General features: G+C 46.6%; 1 protein-coding gene across 2 annotated transcripts in view; it reads left to right on the plus strand.

Annotated features, from left to right (window-relative positions):
- The window catches only part of ankrd13b (ankyrin repeat domain 13B), a 48,161-nt gene that overhangs the window by 21,754 nt on the left and 5,601 nt on the right, over positions 1-20,806 (plus strand). For both annotated transcript variants that reach the window (XM_086143507.1, XM_086143508.1), the window contains exons 2-13: positions 2,154-2,289; positions 4,327-4,451; positions 6,155-6,200; positions 6,898-7,041; positions 8,225-8,465; positions 13,281-13,347; positions 13,436-13,517; positions 15,282-15,346; positions 15,616-15,752; positions 18,068-18,225; positions 18,515-18,703; positions 19,692-19,855. In XM_086143507.1, the coding sequence (XP_085999633.1) occupies positions 2,154-2,289; positions 4,327-4,451; positions 6,155-6,200; positions 6,898-7,041; positions 8,225-8,465; positions 13,281-13,347; positions 13,436-13,517; positions 15,282-15,346; positions 15,616-15,752; positions 18,068-18,225; positions 18,515-18,703; positions 19,692-19,855 (1,554 nt within the window). The remainder of the gene's footprint in view (positions 1-2,153; positions 2,290-4,326; positions 4,452-6,154; positions 6,201-6,897; positions 7,042-8,224; positions 8,466-13,280; positions 13,348-13,435; positions 13,518-15,281; positions 15,347-15,615; positions 15,753-18,067; positions 18,226-18,514; positions 18,704-19,691; positions 19,856-20,806) is intronic.

The following is a 20,806-nucleotide window of genomic DNA, read 5'->3' on the forward strand; positions in this document are numbered from 1 at the left end:
TATCCAGCAGTCGGGCCACGAGGGGGGCTGCGGTCTTTCCCAGCTGCAATTGGCCAAGAGGCGGGGTTCAACCTGGACCACGCCAGTCAATCAACACGGCATTATATACACATAGAATTGCATTTTATATAAATGCATTTTAATTTTCAGTAGTCTTCACAGTATTGTATTTTGAAAAACTGCCACTTCCGCCTGCGCATCGCACCCACGCTTGACTCAGTCCAAGGGTTTTTTGGCAAGCGAGTCGGCGAGCTAACCCTCGGTAAAATGGCCCGCAGACAAATGTCACTGGTGAGCTTCTTTGCGAATGCAGAAAGAGCCAACAATGAGACAGCAGAAAGGTCTCCGAGTTCATCTAAAAGAAAATACCAAGAGTCCTACTTAAACGGGTTCATTGCCCCCCTGGTCTGCAGAAAAGTGGAAGCACAAACCGCCATGCCACCCACTTTCTACCCTCCTAGAGCAATAAACACAAGTCATGCCAGTCTTTGACCTCCTTTAACATAAGAATGAAGATCCTTTAAGGGAAAATAACATTTACGCACACATCTTCTCCTTTACATTCCAACACGTGGTCATGGAGTGGCGCGGCCGATCGGCGCGGACTCCTCCTCGCCGCACGTTTTCGAGGCGGGTTCTGACTTCCCCGTTCGCACCGGCATTTAATGAACCTTGATTGATGTGGAAATTTCGATGCAAAGTGGCTCCGGATCGGCGATAACCTCCGTTATTAATGAGCGCCATTTAGATAAGAGAGAGATGATCAATGAGTTGAACTAAAGGGTGGAAAAACTGCTCTGGAAAAGGGCCGACGGGAGGAGAATAATCTATCGCCTTTTTATCTGCGAGGGATGAGTCTTAAAATGTGGCTGAAAGGTGCATTGTCAAGAATATTGAGTCAGACGTGATGATCTCCAGATTCGGGAGGCTACATGACGTTGCCTTTAATTTCGATAGACGAGCCTAAACTGCAGAAGTTTGGCCGCAGCCCATCAGTACACCCCTAGTTGTGTGTGTGTGTGTGTGTGTGTTTACTCCAGGAGATTATTTCATTGCTGGTATTCTCCTTTGGTTCGCTTACCTGGCGGGGGTTCACCTGCCCGGAACCACGCGGGTTTTCCTGTCTCGCATCGAGGTCGCTAAGAAGCGCGGCCGACCCACAACTCGGCCCACGAGTGGTGGCTCTGCCTCTTCTCTGCAGCTGTAGCTGTGATTCTGTCGAAGACAACATATCATATGATATATTTAAAAACAAATCAAATGTTTCATTAACGTAATAGATGCAATTATCTTCTCTATTCCTGCCCAAACCACTCCAAAATTGGCCATTGGAATTTCCATTTTAACTGCGATTTTAATGCACTTGCATGTGTAAGACACTTGTTATACATGACCTATACATGACCGTATTTTGATTAACATTTGAATTTTTCCCTGTGTAAATATATGTTATATGTTTTCATTAAAGTGCCAAAGTATGTGTTTAATAAATAAATAAATGGGAAAAAAAATTTAAGTGGGTTATTTACACTATTCACATTTTAATTTTTAAATGTATAGGATTTATATAAAGTCTCCTAAGATCCCTTTTAGAGTTAAGGACCATCAGACTGCCTCATATTTGTTTTCTTCGAGAGGACCATTCCTTTTCCTTTTATCGTTTGCATTGTGTTTGTGCCTTTCAATACGCTCTTTAATTTTGTGATTGCGGTTTTAAAGCAGAGAATAAAAATCCAGTCTGGCTGTCGAATAAGGCTGCGCTTGTTCGAGCAACTCATTTTCAAAAGCGAACCAAAGGTGAGGGCAGCGTTTATTCTGATATCAACGCACTCCAGAGAAAAACCTCGGGGTCGCCGTATGGCTCCGAACCATCGCCAAAGAACGTTGCTCTAGGCCACTTTTTAGCGTTAAGAAGATTATGCCGTATTTCCGCCGCGTTCAAGTCAGGATTTTGGGTTAAAAAACTGACAAAGCTTAAGCAAAGCCCGCCCAGGAAAATCACGGAAATGCTGGGATGCTTCAGGAGCGAGGCTCCAAGCCTCGCCGACAAATACATTAACGTCGGCCGCCCTCCCATCTCAACCAGACAAGTAGTTTAATGACACGCCATTCACGCTGGCTTTTTCCCTCCGTCTTTCCTCGTTCTCCTCTAGATCGAGTTGGAGACCCTGGACCCTCGCGGGAGGACCCCCCTACACCTGGCCATCACTCTGGGCCACCTAGACAGTGCCAGGGTCCTGCTGCAGCACGGCGCCGATGTCAGCAAGGAGAACCGAAACGGGTGGACAGGTGGGTCTGCGCTTTCGCAAGTTCGTCCATGTCATACAACATATGGCCAAAAAGTATTCGCTCACCCATCCAAATGATCGGAATCGAGTGTTCCAATTACTTCCACGGCCACAGGTGCATGAAATGAAGCAACCTAGGCATGCAGACTGTTTTTCCAAACATTTGTGAAAGAAGTGTTTGGAAAAATGCTCCTAAATATGCTCCGTGCTCCTAAATGTTCCACAGTCAACCGTATATAGCAACTCAGCCACAGAGGGGTAGGCTACGTAAACTAATGGAGCGGGGTCGGCTCCAAACGCCAACTTTCTGCAGTCAATCGCTACAGACCTCCAAACTGCATCTGGCCTTTAGATAAGCTCAAAAATAATACGCAGAGAGCATCGTAGAATGGGTTTCCATGGCCGAGCGGCAGCCGTGTTAAGCCAGTGTTTAGGAGACTTTGTCCTCTGGAGTGACGAATCGTGCTTCTTCATCTGGTAATCTGATGGACGAGTCTGGGTTTGGCGGTTGCCAGGAGAACTGTATTTGTCTGACAGCATTGTTCCAAGTGTGAAGTTTGGTGGAGGGGGGATTATGGTGTGGGGTCGTTTTCCAGGAGCAGGGCTTTGGCCTCTTAGTTCCAGTGAAATGAACTCTGAAAGCTTCAGCATACCAAGACATTTTGGACAATTCCATACTCCTAACTTTGTGGGAACAGTTTGGAACTGGCCCCTTACTTTTCCAATATGACCGTGCACCAGTGCACAAAGCAAGCGCCATAAAGACATGGATGACAGAGTCTGGTGTGGATGAACTTGACCGGCCTGCACAGAGTCCCAACCTCAACCTGATAAAACACCTTTGGGATGAAATAGAGCGGAGACTGAGAGCCGGGGCTTCTCGTCCAACATCAATGTGTGACCTCACAAATGCGCTTCTGCAAGAATGGTTAAAAATTCCCATAAACACACTCCTTCCCGGAAGAGTTGAAGCCGTTAAAGCTGCAAAGGGTGGCCCGACGTCATATTGAACCCTATGGATTTAGTTCATATGCGAGTCAAGGCAGGTGAGCGAATACTTTTGGCCGTATAGTGTATTTGACTGTTATGTGAGAATGATCTTGTGCTTATTTTACTTTGCAAAATAACGACCCCTTTTGCCAGAACATTTTTGCATTAATTTGACGGCCCTGCTGGTCGGCTCACGGCCACGCGTGACAGCAGATGTTGAAGTTCATCTTGCGATTATGAATAAAATGAAATAATTAACACGCAGAACTGAATTATCGCGATTTATGAAAAGGGACAGAAACAAAGTGGAACTCCTTCACTAGGCGTGGAAACGCAGAATGAATGAAAACTCGTCGGTTTTCTTTGAGAAGTTATGATGAAGCTGTAAATGATCAGTCAGTGGGTTAGAGCTTTGTACCTGGTCACCAGAGACCAGCCTGAAAAAGGAATCCAATAACAAACGGGTAACTTCCATTCCAGAATTTGCATTTCCTCTGTCTTATCATTGGAGACCCTAAATTGCCCTGGCATTTGAATGAGAGAGTGAATGGTTGTGCATCTACATTATACGGGAATGAGAGTGAACGGTCGCCTTTATTTGATGTGTGACGTGTTATATGTCTTTATAGAACATGCAAATGAGCGTATGTATCTCTACATGATGAGTGAATGGCTGTATGTCTCGATATGTGGCCCAATGACAAGCGGGATAGACTCCAGCAACCGCTCAACCCCGAATGCAGGATGGTCGTATAGAAAATGGTATGCGTGTGAGCGTGTGTCAGCATTCATTCTTGTTTACAGCAGGAAAAGGAATTGTTCTTGTAATTGTGGGAGTGCAGAACGTCCTGTAAGATTAGCAGAAAAGTGGCCGTCTAATGAATGACAGCGAGCTGCGGTAACTCTGAGCAGGTTTTCCTTTGACCTACTTCAGTTCTAGCAATCCTCACCGCCCTGCAAATCGCTCAAGTGCATGAATTTTAGATGAGACCTGAATGATTGGCTCGGTTTTACTCCATCTCTCTCTCTCTCTCTCTCTCTCCTCCAGTTCTCCAGGAGGCGGTGAGCACAAGAGATCCCGAGCTGGTGCGTCTCGTGCTTCGTTACCGTGACTACCAGAGAACTGCCAAGAGACTGGCGGGTATCCCCGTCCTGCTGGAGCGGCTGCGCCAAGTGGGATTTCACACAGACGACGCAGGCGTTTTAGTTTTGTGTTTTATTTTCCGTGCACAAATGGAAAATGTTCACACACACACACACACTTACACACACAGATGCACAGGCTAATGAAGAACTACTTCTATGACACCCCCCTCGACACGCATCAAATTAATTTGATATGTAGATTAATCTTAACAATATGAACATATTTTCCTGTCGCATTAAAATCATCTTCATTGAAGGATATTAATGACAAATCCAGCACGGTTTGAAAGAAACACCAGGCAGACGCGTCTCTGTGTTGCAAAACAATTGGTCTCTAGGTAGTGTGACTCATCTCTATTCCCTGAAGCGGTGATAAGTGCGATCCCCGACATACGCTCAAGTGAAAGTGTGCGCCGGGAAAAAAAAAAAACAACTTTGATAAGAGGGAGAGCTGCTGCCCTGCTAATCATGAAAGGGGAAAAAAAAAAGAAAAAAAGGCAAGGGTTGAACCGCGCAGGGGCAGCAGCACAAATCTCTTCCTTTAAGTCAAGTCGGATTTTATTGATATGGTGCCAAATCACAAACAAGTAGTCTGTTGACACTTTCCACATGGAGCAGATCTGGACTGCGCTCTTTAAGACGATTCACATGAACCGACGTTCGCACCGTGAGCAAACAATCGGGGACAGCGGTGAGCAAAAACCGCCCTTTACCGGCGCAGAAACCTGACCCAAACCTGACCAGCAGATCCACGCTCAGTAAGGGCGGCCTTCCGCCTCGACCTGTACATGCTACAATCGTAGTTTTGATATTCAGAAAAGAAGCCACGACGGCGGGTGGACCGCCGCGGTCGTTCGAATCACGGCCCGAAACAAGAAGAAGACATGAGGCTGCTATCGTGCACCGATGAAGGGACGGGGGTGCAGACAGGATAGGAATGAGAAATCATGGGATATCCCACAGCATAGTAAGCCTATGGCAGCGTCGCTAGCCGCTAGCCGCTAGCTGCTAGCCTTGCATTAACTTTCGGCGTTCAGCTTGAGATTTCGCTTCGCTAAGTGTCGGCCTTGGTTGTAAAGCAATGCTGTCCGATCGGACATGTGCTCGATGACCAAAACTACCTCAGCCTTGAGCTCTACATTTACAATCGATTGATCAGGTTGTGATGCTGAATATTTTGGCCAGGCCCAAAATCCCCGACCCTGGATGGATCCAGCTTTTCGTCAGTGATAACTAAGCCTTCGTTCTCATGCTAATATGCAGAGCCGCCGAGGTTACCCTGCAGGAGAGCCACAAATCCAGTGTTGTGTTAGATAACTTATATCATCAATAATTAGCCACACTCACAGTCAAAGACAGATACACACACACACACCAAGGTGCATTAAAGTGGCAGACATGCACGCTTTTGCAAACGTCTGTGCACGCCTCCTCTCCCGTACTCCCTCCGTTCTATTATTAACCCGCCCGACAGACGAACACCTCTCAGAGCCGGTTCCATCTTCCACAGCGCAGACAGTAAAACGGCATTGCTGCCCCCCCCTCCACACACACACACACACACACAAAACACTACTCTGCTCTCCTCTGCGTCCGCCCATCTTGAAACGTATCACTTTCTATCTGTGTTACCCCCCCGCGCACCCCCCTCCTCGCTTTCTGTCGTCTTCCATATCAGTCTCCATCGCTCTCTCATTTATCCCCCTCACTGTCTACCCGTCTCCCTCCAGGCCCAGGACTTCTATGTGGAGATGAAATGGGAGTTCACCAGCTGGGGTGAGTCAAATCTCTGCGTGTGTGAGTGTGTGTGTGTGTGTGTGTTTCATTGCAGTCAGTAAAGCAGTCCAGTACCAGCCAGTCAGAACTAATCATGTTATCCTCACCCTCTGGGGAAGCGTAGGCTTGTTTCTTCTTAAGGTGCCAGACACTGATGCTCACACACACTTGCTGCACGGCAGAATGTATGATTAGACGTTGTGTTTTTTTTTTGTTTTTTTTTTTTAGCTCAACTGCTCCCATCATTTAAGCATCCAAAATATATTTTTCCACAGACCCCCTACCTCATCTACCACTCCCACCAATCCCATCGGTGCAATATTTATACTATATTTATACATTCTACAAGCCTTACCTACCAACTTTTCATTTTTTTTGAATATAACCGTTCTATAATCGTTCTATAAACCTGCAAAAGGAATTTTCTGTCATTTTTTTCATTTTAATTTTTACATTTTTATATATTTTGCATTCTAGTGTATATACTGCTCATAGTCTTTGTTTATTTTGTATCCACATACGCTGATGTGACATTTACTGCATGTCGTTTCTTTATGAAGAAGCGCCGTCAATCTTACATGTGAATACAGAAGCCTTATATCCCGAACCGGATGCAAACTGTCACAAAGAGTGGATTCATCCAGCTGATGCCAAAATGACAAAATTTGTGTTTTGTTTTTTTTTCTTTCGTGTTCAGTGCCTCTGGTGTCCCGCATCTGTCCGAGTGACACGTACCGAGTGTGGAAGAGTGGCCAGAGTCTCCGTGTCGACACCACTCTGATGGGGTTCGAGCAGATGACCTGGCAGCGGGGCAACCGAAGCTTCATTTTCAGGGGGCAAGGTCAGAGATTCGAGTCCGCCCCCTCGCTCGGCGGCAACGTCGACTCTGTCACGTACACCGCCGGATGAAAAAGACGGGAAGCGTCCGAGTCAGTGAGCCTGAAAGAGGACGGCATGTCTTTGTGAAAACAGCGATTGGTTGTTGCGCGTCTCCGAGCTGTTGCTTATTTTTAGCATTGTGTTGCCGCGGGACAAACGGGGGCCGTGTTTGGTGTAGGCCAGAACCAGGATCCTGCGCACGCCGCTGCACGGAGGGGGGGGGGGGGTGACACTAAATGGGACCTGTGTTTACCGAGTAACATCCATCTTCTCTCTGTATTCCCTGCTCAAGATAGTGAATAAGCATATTTAAGGAGTCAGATGAACACACACATTCAGCTACTGCTGCTTGTTTCTTCTGGTCACAATCGGCGTCCCATAATTTCTGAAAAAAACATTTTAAAAAGTCCGCTGACCATCTGCCAACGCGTGTTCCTCGGCTCATCCCCGATCCGTTCGCCTCCCCGCCGTACATGAATCAGACTGACGCACCGGTTTATTAAATACCAGTTCGATTCTAGTCATGGAAGCGCCACGGCGGGGCTCTGAATCGGGCGGACGGTCGCAGGCCCCGTCAGGGCAAGCCCGTCACAGCGCAAACAACACCTGCTTCAAAAACCAAGATGCGGTCGGGTCAGACGTGCAGCTGTTTTGCCTATTTTTATTTATTTTTTTTGTTTTGTTTCGCTGCCTCGAGCGGTCCAAAAATATAAATCCTGGCAAGGCTCCTGATCCAATACACGCTGAGGGAAAATGACCAAGCAGAAAAGTAATGCGCGATTGAATCGAATCAGTTCGGACGCAGCGACAGAGGGTTTCACAATTTCAAGGAACAGTTTCTTTTCGTTCCTTTGAGGCGCACTGAAGGTGAGGGTTTCGCTTTTCCAGGAATATCCGCTCTCTCCTGCCTTTCTTTCACCTCGCTGCAGGGCTCCTCCTGTTATCCCCCCGGCTCCGCTCGACGTTATGTCACCCAGTTCCCTCTTTATTTTTATCCATGTACCAAACTTATCCCTTCTTTACCGACCTTTCACTTAAGCTGAATCTGAGCGCACCTTTTAAACGCATCCCAATGCCATCCATTAGTTATTAATCGCGACGGTTAAGCCGACAATCTCCCACACCCCGCCCTCTTTGCCTTCCAGACTCCACCGCCGAAGTGATGGAGGTGGACCACGACCGGCAGCTCGTGTTCTGCGAGACACTGTGCGTCTCGTCCCTGGCGGCGCTCTCGCCCGGCCGGGGGAACGGCGGCGCGTGCAGCAGCACGGCGGCGGGCTTGGGGCTGCTGGGGGCCGTGCAGCCCAGCGACGAGCAGGTGGCGGCCCGACTGTCGGCGCCCGTCGTGACCACCCAGCTGGATACTCGCAACATCGCCTTCGAGAGGTCAGGCTGTTCATACCGGCGGATTCACACGCAACCTGCAAGATTTTTTTTTTTTTTTGGACAGAACAAACAAACAAACAAAAACCAGCCAATTGAATGGGTTCTGTCCTCATGCGCTCTGTAATTTAATTTTACCTTTTTAACCGGCTGGCGGCCACTCGCACCCATCGTAGAAGGGAATAATCACACCGCGCAGTGCAATTTGCTCCACCAGCCTTCATCACCCCCAGACAAGGGTCACGCTCCGCTCGGTTGAAACATTAAATTGCATGTGACTACTACAGCTTACTTACAGTGGATCCGGATGGAGAAAAAAAAAGAACATTTCCTGTTAATTCATTAAATTAAAAACTTTAATTGCCAGGTTTGAGGTGCAGTATTTCATTTTTGCTTTGAAATATAATACAATCATTGTCAAATGTTAGCGCAACAAATTGACTTAGTTTTTCTTCTTGGAGATCTTCTCATCCAAGAGAGGCATTTTCAGTCCTCGACATCTCGGCGTTTAAACCCCGGAATTGGGGTTTAAGGGTAAAGTCAAATTTAACAGGGTTCATTATGTGAATGAGTGAGTTGTCTTTCAGCAACTAGGTTTGAATGGGGTCGTTCTGCTAATGTGTGTGTGTGTATGTGTGTGTGTGTGTCGTCTCCGGGGGGGCGCTCCAGAGTGAGGATCTGACGATGGCGATTGTCAGGCAGATGTGTAGATTGTGTAAAACAAAAGGAAACCTGTTAGTTCACGTGGCCTGAGGCTCGGGCGGCTGCCGCCGGAGCCTGGTTTGGGTCGTGAATCGCTCCGGGGGGGAGGAGGGGGTTTTCAGGTTTCGGATTTATCTGGTGTGTGTGTGTGTGTGGGTGTGTTGTTATATCTTGGGACGGATCTCAGCATGTCTTCATATGTAGGCTAAAGGTCACGTCTAAGACCCCCCCCCTGCTGTCCAGTAATGGGTTTTCCAGTTTGACAAAGATGGGTTCTTTGACTCTGGCCATCCGTCTTCCCTGGCTTAATGCGGCCATCGCTTTCCTCAAAGGAGCGGCCCTTGTCCTTCAGGCGTAGGTGGACCGTGGAGTCGCGATCTAAAGAGGTTTGTGCAGAGGTTGTTTTGTCTCTCCACCGCGGAGGTTATCACAATCCTCAGTGCACTTGAGAACAGACACCACATTCTCCATCTGGTGTCTGGGCACTCTGTCCTCTAAGTTCATACAATATGTTATTTAATACATGGCCACGTCAGATTTGCGCTTTTTAACACTGATGATAGTCAAGACAGTCGTGCAGCTCTGGCCGAGCAGATGGCCGATGTTCTTTTGTGTTTTGTCTTTTGTTTTTTTTTAGCATTTTATTACATCTCGTTTAACTTCCGTGGAGATGTCTTTCCTTTTTCATTGAAGCACTGAATTACGCTCGGGAGCCAGAATAAAGGGCAAAAGGTTTGCACAAAAACAATACAAATGAAAATGAAAGTACATCCGGCCAATGTAAACAAAGCCGTCGAGAGCATATTTGTCCGCTCGCCGACCAGCTCCCACACAAAATCTGTGATAATGCCGTACATAGGAATGATGGAACACGACTTACTTTGACGCCGTGGGGTTGAGGACTTGCTTTTTACGAAAGCCAAAGGCCTCAATCAAAAAAATTAACATGCCAGTGAATTGATTGATTTATCCCACGCGGACTTGGACATTCTGTTTCTGGATTTCAGCCCTCCAACACTCTTCTTGCTCGTTTTATCTTCCCGCAGCTAAGTGAGCATTAGCATCCATTCGTGCAAAGTTAACAATAGCGACCTGCATGTTGGTTATAAGTTAGCATGTTTGTCATGCAAACGGCAGGTGTTGGACAAACTCCCTACCGTGTAAAGCAGGGGTGTCAAACTCATTTTGGTCTGGGGGCCACATACGGCCTAATTTGATGTCAAGGCGGCCGGACCAGTAAAATCATTACTTAGAAGTAACACTAAGTCCAAGTTTGTTCCTTTGTTTTAGAGTAAAGGAGGTAAACAGGTAAATTCTAAAAATCTTTAAATGTAATAAACTGTTCCTCTAAAAAATACATGACCAATTCATGTTAAAAAGGAATATTAAAAAAGAATTTATGAAATTACACCCTTAAAATGTTGTTGAGTTGAAAGAGAAAATTTGCCACTAGAATTTATTAGAAAATGGATTGGTAGCATGTATAAGAGGAGGTATAATGTTTACAAGGCTATTCTGGTTATTAAATCAATCTTTTTAATTTTGCCCGTTTTTTTCCTATCATTTTTGTGGTTTTTATAGAAATAAGAAAAGAAAAGATTGTTTGAACGATGTGACTAGATATATTTTTTCCATCAAAAAATAATTTTGTTTTCAAATTTTGAAGCAAAAAATACATTGCAAAGTTACTTTATTTTTTTTCCTTGCCTGTTTTTTTTTTTTTTTTAAACCCCCAGATGCATGTGAGAAAAAAATGCCAACACAAAGATTTGATTTCAGGCACAAAACATTGTTCCGAGGGCCGCAAGTCTGAGACCCCTGGTGCAATTTGTTTCTACTTGCAACCGGAAGTTTTTCTTATATCCTCGTCCTCCACGCCACCACACTATGGATTAGTGCAATCGGTCCCCCTGGAACCCGTGCAATGAGAAACTTTCCATGGCATTGAAACTTTTTTTTTTTTTCGAAATAATTAAACTGGAATTTACTAGTTAAAAAACACAGCCTGAATAAATACCAACTCGCTCTTGCATGAAGACGTACTGTTATCTATCTTCTTCTGCAGTCGGATTTCTTAAAACACAGGAGTGTCTGCTGAGGAAATCCGTCTCTTACAGAAAGGCATTATCTGTCTGTTTATCTCTCTGATATAATGAGACGAGAGCAGCCCGACAAGAAAGCAAATAAAATAAGAAACAAGACAAATCCCTGCCTGGCACTTTTCTCTTGGCTACTCGAAACTTTTGTTGTCCTGGAGCGCAAAAAGGAGTTTTTTTTTTTTTTTAACACAGCAAAATACAGCACTTTTCCCTTTTTCATTGTTGGGGATGTGTTCTTCAAAAAAAATTCAAATAATTTCTTTTTTTTTAAATATGCCGGTGAAATTCGAAACCGCTCGCGAATGCGGGGGGGGGGCAAATTAGCTTGAGGCCGAATCCGGCGCAAACCGCTTGACAGGAGCTCACGTAAATAACAGAGGGCGAGTGCAGAGACGGAGAGCAGACAGCAGAGCAGAAAGGCTGGGAGAGGAAGAAGCTTACCGGGAAAAACAAAAGCGAAAAAAAAGAAAAGACTTATAATGCATGGAGGGGAATAAAAGATAAACAGATGGCTTGCACGCACGGTGGGGTTTTTACGGCTAGGTTTCCCGCAAAGCCTCATGGGGAAAAAGCGGAGAAGGGCGGGAGGTCGGGGGGGCAAAGGGGAGAGCGTTTGCATTCCAGGTAGCGCGCTGAGGATGCTGAAGATGCCGCGGCGCCGAGAAAAAAGAGCGGCAACCGCATCGGGGTTGAACGGACACTTAGGGACCGAAGATGAGAAAAAGATAAACGGTGATATGAGGCCGTTCAGCAAGAAATGAGGAGGGAAAGATAAATGGGATGGCGAGATAGGGCGGGGGGGGGGGGGGGGGGGGGCAAAAAAGAAAAAGAAGCTGACGCGTCAAGCTGGGCGTGGGTTTACAGGCAGGTGGAAAACAGGTGAGAAATAGATCTCAGCAGAGAGGCTGTGATAAATAGTTAAGTTGGTGAGGAGACAACGGAAGGGAGCGTTCGAGAAGGCCGGGAGATGGGGGAGGCGGGGGAGTTAATAATCTTCAGATTTGCACCTCGGTGTCACCTCGGCGCTCCCTCCTCAGTCAGCACTCCTGTCTACGTGCCAATAATCTATTTATGACGCTTCAGTGCGGAAAAGCCACTTTGTCAAACAGGGAGAGGACATCTACCGCTGGCATTCGTACATCTCTACCCAGCCAGGCGCAAAAACTACAGCGCTTGTGTTTTCCCCTTTCAGGGCTGAGTGACCGGATCGCTCAATCTTCACCCGGCGGCCTTCGAAGGCCGTAACTGTTTTACACTGACGCGTCATGAAGCCGTCGGAAGGAGGCTGCCGTCAGCTAATTGTGCTGGAATTCATAGTTACGGTTTCTTCTTCCTCCTCTGAGAGAAAATCTGCTACACACCATTTTCAAACTTTTTTTTTTAAAGCAGATGAAATCAAGTAATTGCGGCGTAGCGGTTTGCGCTTCCGCTTCTGGTTCAATTCTGCAGAGGAGTGGAGTCGCCATGTTCTCTCCTGTATCTACGTGGGTTTCCTCCTGCAGTCCTAAAACATGCGGGAGGTTCATTAGAGACCATGAATGAGAGCGTAAATAGTTGTACATCTGTATGACATCCTTATCAAAATCTTCCTGTCGTGGCAACTTTACTTACATTTCTTCCCTCAAAGATGTTTCACCCATCATCCGAGAGGCTCCTTCAGTTCTAATTCGAACAAATTTTTGGCGTTTTTTTTTCTTTTCTTTTTTTTTTTTCTAAAAACCGTTACAATGGGAAACTCCCACGGGAACTGATGAAGCCCGGTTGCCACGACGAGAAGGTTTCGGCAAGCACCCGGATGACATGCGAATGAGAGGGTAAATGTTAGCATGATGCTATATGTTGCCTTATAATGGACCAGCCCAGGGTGACCCTGTATATCTCGCCCAATCACAGCAGCGTAGTGTCCAGCCCCTCACAACCCTGAGTGAAAGATAACCAGGATAGGCAATGAATGAATGAATGTTGCACTGTTTCCCTGTAAAGGCGACTGTGAGCCGATGGTGTGTTTCTCTCAAAGGAACAAGACGGGGATTCTAGGCTGGAGGAGCGAGAAGACGGAGACGGTGAACGGATATGAAGCGAAGGTCGGACGTGAGACCATCGGAATTTCTCAATAGTGTTTTTTTTTTTTTTTTTCAAAACTTCAACGTTTGCTTTTCTTCCTTCCTGTAGGTCTACGCAGCATCCAACGTGGAGCTGATCACCAGGACCAGGACCGACCACCTGACAGACCAGAACAAGAACAAGACCAAGGGTAATATGGCAGGTCCAGGCTGTAATTCTGAGTTTTGCCCCAGAAAGTCAGCTGGGCTGAATCATCACACTTGCATTCAGGCACAATCAGCAACCGCTTCCTTATATGCACAAACCGACAACCAAATTAGCAGCCAAACCCATTTACCCTCCTTTATACCACTCGGTCATTTCGTGAAATGCACGTCGAGCATTAGAGCCAGATGGCGGTTACAGGCAAAGGTCAGATTCGGGTTACTTCTCTTTCTGAAATGCACCACAGAAACCAACGGACATTCAGACTAATTTCAGTGCGACGGCCCGTTTCAGGAGCCACCTCGTTTCTGGATGGCGAGGACGAACGTAAGGCGCCGGAAAAACTCGAGCCTCGTGCCAAAACGGCCGGTCTTAAAGTTGCTTTGGAAATGCGGAGTGTTCCGCGTGCTCTGGAAAACTTTCTAGAAAACATCCCGGTAATGCTGTCCCAAATCTGAGAAGTTCTTTAACTGTAAGCTAAAATGACTGCAACTAACTGCAACGGTTATTTTGCGTTGCGGCTGATATAGATCAGTTCTGCATTTTTATTGGTTGATCCTGGCTCATCACGGACGGATCAGTCTGATGTAATCTCGTTCGTTTCGACGCCACTTTCAAACTTCGGGGGAAGACGTCCGCCTTTTTTTTAAACCCCAATTTGAATCCGGAGTATGTATCGACTGAGGCTGCTGGCTATTTTGCGGTCATCGGTATATGTTGTACCGATCCAACCGAAAGATTTAGAGGTCCCCGTCTTCTAAAGGCAAGGCAATGTTAATATCACGCCACGCTGTCCACAAACTGAGATCGCCTCTGTTGATTTTATGTCAGAAGTCGTATTCTAAATCGGCCCGCTTTCCAGTTGACCGTCTTCATCCATCTTTAATGGATGCGAAGCCCGGTGGTGTCGAGATTAGCGTTGCTATGACAACACCTAAAAGTTGGTCAAATCATCAATGAAGGAGAGAATATCCATCTGTAGTAGAACATGACTCGGGACCATTCGAGCTGTAAGCTTTTCAGTTATTTGGGTACTTTTGTGCTGTGCACACTTGTGTTCAATTATTATTATTATTATTATTATTATTGTCATTATTATTTTTATTTGATGGAAATATTCATATTATCCAATGTATCTCTGAATTCAAGCTTAATATATACAAGATTTGTCTATTTTCCTCACTCATATATATTCAGGATCTCCAAGTGAGATATATATATATACTGCTCAAAAAAATAAAGGGAACACTTGAACAACACAATGTAACTCCAAGTCAATCACACTTCTGTGAAATCATAGTGTCCACTCAGGAAGCAACACAGATTCATTTTGACTTGTTTTAAGGACATTACATCAAAGTTGGATCAGCCTGGAGTTTGTTTTTACACTTTCATTTTGAGTGTGATTCCTAATCCAGACCTCCATGGGTTGATACAATTGATTTCCATTGATCATTTTTGTGTGATTTTGTTGTCAGCACATTCAACTGTGTAAAGAGCAAAGTATTTCATAAGAATATTTCATTCATTTAGATCTAGGATGTGTTTTTTAAGTGTTCCCTTTATTTTTTTGAGCAGTGTATATATCTAGCATATGTACAATGTGTTCACAGTGTAAGCAAACTTGAATTTGTAAGATCGGATTGGATGTGGCAAGTCATCTTAGTCTCTTAATCGTTAAATAAATAATCTCTGCGTTTTGCGAGAGTTTTGCTGTTTGGCCAACTCCGTCCAACGCTGCTCTGCGCAGGTGGGAAGACTCCGCTGCAGAACTTCCTCGGGATCGCCGAACAACACATGGGCCCGAACAACGGGGTGAGTAGAAGAGCTGGCGGTGATTGTTTTTAATATTTTGGGCGATGGGAAACGTCTGGACAGCAGAACAGCTTTGGGTTTCAGGAGTTGAGATCTGCTGATTATTAGAAGACAACCATTCTAACAATCCCAGTACAGTAATTCAACAATCAGCGAATTCATCAGTGCATTTTTGTGTCTCCTCTCTGATCAGAGGGTCGACTGAGTGATCGACTGCTCTCATATATTGACTTTGGACCTATTTTTTTCCTGACGTCCCTTCACCGCAGGCGCTGGTGACCCAGATGTCCTGCCCCGCCGTGACCAATCCCTCCGCTCTGACGGCCGAGGAGTACTTCAACCCCGGCTCGTCCCCGACCCAGCGGGACATTGGTCACCCGTGCCAGCTCACCACCAAGACCCAGAGGTGACGCAGCAGCCGCGCCCAGTTGCCCCCCCGAACCAAGCCGGTTCCAGAGCTAAGAAACTTTCAGTGTTGGAAAGTACGGTTGTAGCTGAGCCACAATGAGATGAAAAGGTTATTTTATGGAATAGAAAAACAAAGAAAGGTGGGGGGGGGGGGGGGCAGACCTGGAACTGGGGTCTCAAGGTCTGACCCATGAAGCGCTAATATTAACTTTATTTGAGAATCTACAGGACTGTCTCAGAAAATTAGAATATTGTGATGAAATTCTTTATCTTCTGTAATGCAATTAAAAAAAACAAAAATTACTTTTTAAGACGTAAGCTATAATCAGCAATATTAAAATAATAAAAGGCTTGCAATATTTCAGTTGATTTGTAATGAATCCAGAATGGATGACGTTTTTGTTTTTGTAATCTCACTACAGAAGATAAAGAACTTTATCAGAATATGCTTATTTTCTGAGACAGTCCTGTATCTATCTTTTGAGAATCTATAGCGTTTATCCCGATCACAGGGCCACACACAGAGACAGGTGCAGCCATTCACCACTCCCATTCACACATCCCATGGGGACGTGCATCCATTCATTCTGTCATTCACTTGCCATATAGCAGGAGTGGGCAAACTACGGCCCGCGGGCCGCATCCGGCCCATTGGTCTTTTTAATCCGGCCCGCCAAAGATTGGTACAGAATTCATACTTGATGTGAATGATTGGATAAATGAATGTGGGCGCTCGAACAGGAGATTATTTCATTTTTGGAGCTACTTGAGATTTTTCCTGGGCTGAATAGCACAGATTGGCTTTTTGTTTTAGCTTTTACGGTGAACATACTGACACATATGAATGAGCTGGACGCAAAGCTTTAAGGGAAAAACTGGTTTGTGCAAGATGCAACCAAACGTCAGAGCCTTCAAAACCAAGCTGGTTTTATTTTCAAAGCAAATGTCAGACGAGTCTGATATGTACTGTTAACGAATGCGTTGTTTTTTTTTACATGTATCGTATCTTGTGCTGACCCGGCCAGTCCGTCAAATTTTAAAAGTGAGCCAAAAAGTTTGCCCACCCCTGCCATACAGGGACATGCAATCATTCCCACATCAAAAAGAGACATACATTTATCCACTGTCTCATTCACACTTCTGGACAAATACTTTTTTTTCTGACTTCCCACTCCTTTTTTAAAGATTTTACATTGTGACTTTTTTTGTTCAGTATTGTTCATGTCGTTAAAAGCTCGGCTTTGCGATCCAGCTGCTCTCCTTCCTGCTTGAGTTCTCCTTCTTGCCGTGTTTATTAATCGCCTGTCACTTCATCGGTCGCTGTCCGCCCTGTTCCTGTCGTCCTCGCTCCCTATCGCCTCGCCGGCTGTCCCGCGCAGCGTGTCCGGCTCCCCGTCTCACTCCAAACTTAAGACTCTGACATACTTAATTGTCTCTCGGTGTAAAACGAGCGGCCTTGGTAACAGATGCGGACAGCCCCTTTCTAGCTGGGCTGCGCTGCTGCTCGATGGGCCGCCATTGGCTACGTTGCCTTACCTAAGAACCGGAGAAGAAAGCGCAAGGACAAAAAAACCTTGACAAAGCAAAAATGAACTGTAAAGATTAATTCGTTCGTTCGTTCATTCGCTTTACCGCCATTAAGCGACAGGGTTCACGGGGAAGCCTGTCATGAGAGGCTGGGTTCCCCCTGGACCGGTCGCTAGTCCACACATGTCATATCTAGACATACAACCATTCACTGATTCACATCTGAGCTAGTCAGGGTCTCCGATGAACCCGCCGCATGGTTTGGCAACCAAGAAAGGAGAACCCATGTGGATACGGTGGGAGAACACGGAAACTCCATGCGCCGAGGTGCCTCTGTCGGAATCCAACCGGAGACCGTCTTCCAGCGAGGCAGGAGCGCCACTCCAATCACTATGTTGCCCCACTGTACTTTATGTGCTCCAGACAGGGTTCCCGAGGGGCTAAATGAGCTTCTTTAATTAGCCGGCTCCGCCGTCTCATGCCGGCCCTGACTCATCGGGAGAGCTCGACTCTTCATCAGCACCGGGATGTCAAGCGGGTGATATGTGGCCGGTGGCGGCGGAGCTGCCTCTCTATCCGATCATTATCGGACAAGTTAAAACGTCGGCACCGGCTGATTGATCGGGTTTGAGGGAACCGATGCCTTTGTCTGGGTCTACCCGGGATCGGGGTATAAATTACTTAATTTATACTTCAGAGGAAATGTTTTGTGATCGGACTCGACATGGAGATAAGCGGCATCTCCGGGGCCGCCGCCTGTGAGCGCGTTTCTTTTCCTCTCCCCAGATTTAAAGCGAAGCTGTGGCTGTGCGAGTCCCATCCGCTGTCGCTGGCGGAACAAGTGGCGCCCATCATCGATCTCATGGCGATCTCCAACGCCCTGTTCGCCAAGCTGCGTGACTTCATCACTCTGCGTTTGCCGCCCGGCTTCCCCGTCAAGATCGGTGAGGGTCGCGAGGGTGAGATGGATGGATGGGAGGATCCGTGGGGGGGCGAGGCGGAGGGGGTCGTTTAAAGTGGAGACCGGTTAAATTAATAAGGAGGTACAAGGGAGTGTGACACATTAGCAAACACATGCGAGAACGGATGAGGGTAAAATGTGGAAATGACAGGAAGAGGGGGCAAAAAGGAGAGAGAGGGCGGGATAATTTTGAAGGACGGCCTCAGTTCGGCGGATGAAAGATGCAAGGCGTCGACAAATTACATTTAAATGTCATTCTGCCACCCCCGCAGAGATTCCTCTCTATCACATCCTGAACGCCAGGATCACCTTCAGCAATCTCAACGGCTGCGAGGAGGGGACCGCCGCCCGCACCGACAACGAGGCGGCGGTGGAGGGGGACGGGCAGAGGGAAGCGCCCAGAACGGACACCCCCTCCCCCGGCAGCGACTCCTCCAGCGTCTCCAGCTCCAGCTCCACCAGTGAGGGAACTCACGCTCGCCATTTGCCTTTCATAATATGAGCTGTTTTTTTTTTTGTCACCCTTCGATCGCCGTCGGAGGCGCAGATGCCTCATTGGAAAAAAGTGTTTTGATTGTTTAAAATCAGCAAGTGTTGATGGCTTTGCATGAACCACAGGAACTCGAGACACAGCCACATTTATCCGACCACAATAATTCTAATGATCATATAATTATGTCCTCGTGATCACTTCTATCCTTTTGTTTTAACTAATAACCTGTTATCTGTTGCAAATCGGTCACTGTATTCAAGGCATCTGCTCTAGTTTTAAAATGCTTTTGACATCAGATTGTTTTTATTGATATTCATACACCATGAAAATCCATCTGTTTTTTTTTTTGTTTTTGTTTTTTTTAAATTTGTCTTTCACATAGAGCAGGGGTGTCAAACTCAAATACACAGCCTGCCAAATTTCAAAACTGGGACAAAGTCACGGGCCAACATTGATATTTATTGAAAAAAAATCCTCCTCCAGATATAACAATGAACCCAAACAAGTTTTGCTTAAAAACTAAATATGGAACAAGCATAGCTTAATACTGTACAATACATAACTTAATATTTCACACATGCAAAATCCTGTTTTCTGCCTAAGTAGCAGGGTGCCAGGATTAGCATAAGGTCGCTATCACTACTGTCAACAGAAGAGAGGGCGTTTATGGGTCCTGTTGTGATTTTCGTGCCAAAACACCAGCAGAAAATTCTGGGATTTGTAGAATTAGCGATACATGCGCTGTAGACTAAACCGGCGGGCCAGCTCAAATAGTCATTTAGTATGGCTGTACGGGCCAAATATAAATACAGTGCGGGCCAAATTTGGCCCGCGGGCCAGAGTTTGACTCCTATGACACAGAGAGTCCCCTCCCTGCTCCTCAGGCGTACCTGAGTCTAATTGCCTTCACTGTGTGATAACACGCCTCTTGCCCTTTGCCTCCCCTGTGTGCGCAGTGTCGTGTCGAGCCGGAGAAATTCCCCCGTGTGTGTTCGAGCCCCCGCCTGGATACACCATGCTGGGCGGCAAGCAGAGGGACAGCATGAGGGAGGAGGAGGAGGACCTGCTTCAGTTCGCCATACAGCAGAGTCTGCTGGAGGCCGGCTCCGAATACGACCAGGTAGTCTGACCATCCTGATGGGAGGCGGCCATGACACTTTTTCCACGTAGAGCCTTCACTACATCATGCCTTGTGACATCCCTCTCTTTTTCCTAGGGATCCATTATTTGTATTAGACAAACGGCTCATGAAGAACTGATAAAGGACCTCAAATCATCGTTTTATAACCTCATAAAAGGTGTTTTATGTTTGGCCGGGGCACATCCAAAACCTGTTGCTTGATATTTGATAGTATTTCAGGTTTAGCGGTGGCTGATTTCTAAACGAATCAAGACACAATGAATCAGCCGTAGGGCAACACAGCTTACGGCAACAATGAACCCACAAGCGGAATATTAAACGGTGGCCAGCATCGAGGTATAAACAATCAATAGCGAAAGGACGATGGAGAAGGAGAGGAAATTGCGGGTGGTATGTTGAGCTCAGACCCACGATAACAAATACAGCTGGAACACCGGTGCTGTTTGACAGCCTAGAGATGCTGGTCCAGGTAGCTCTTGACTTTCCAACAAACTCGCAGAGGGAGAACTATAAATAACTCGGATGTGACGGGTCAGAGAACATCTTCAAAGTAGCTTTAGCGCGGAAACGGGAGGAGCCGAGGGTTTTGACTGAGGATTTGTGCCCCCGCGAACCAATGTACTGCCACTTCTCTCGCCGATGAGAGAGCTAATTACGGGTGGCGTTCTGAAGCGGCGTAGGTGATGGAAGAACCGCACCCATGACAAGCTCGCTCGCTCGCTCTATTCTACAAAAATCCATCTTGTCATTCTCTGCAGCAATTTCCTCGCCCCCACCGGCCCCACCTGCAAACTGCCTTCGGGCAACTGTTGGCCTGTCTTCCTCCGAATCTCCCGTTTTCCGCCTGCACCACCTCTGAGCTCGCCGAGCTGTTACCGCGCTCTCCGAAGGGGGCAGCGGCTGCATTTTATGAACAGCCTCTAGCACAGT

This window comes from Fistularia commersonii, chromosome 3 (genome assembly GCF_037954325.1).
Source record: "Fistularia commersonii isolate RoL2024-O1a breed Wild chromosome 3, RoL_Fcom_v1.0, whole genome shotgun sequence".
Taxonomy (NCBI): domain Eukaryota; kingdom Metazoa; phylum Chordata; class Actinopteri; order Syngnathiformes; family Fistulariidae; genus Fistularia; species Fistularia commersonii.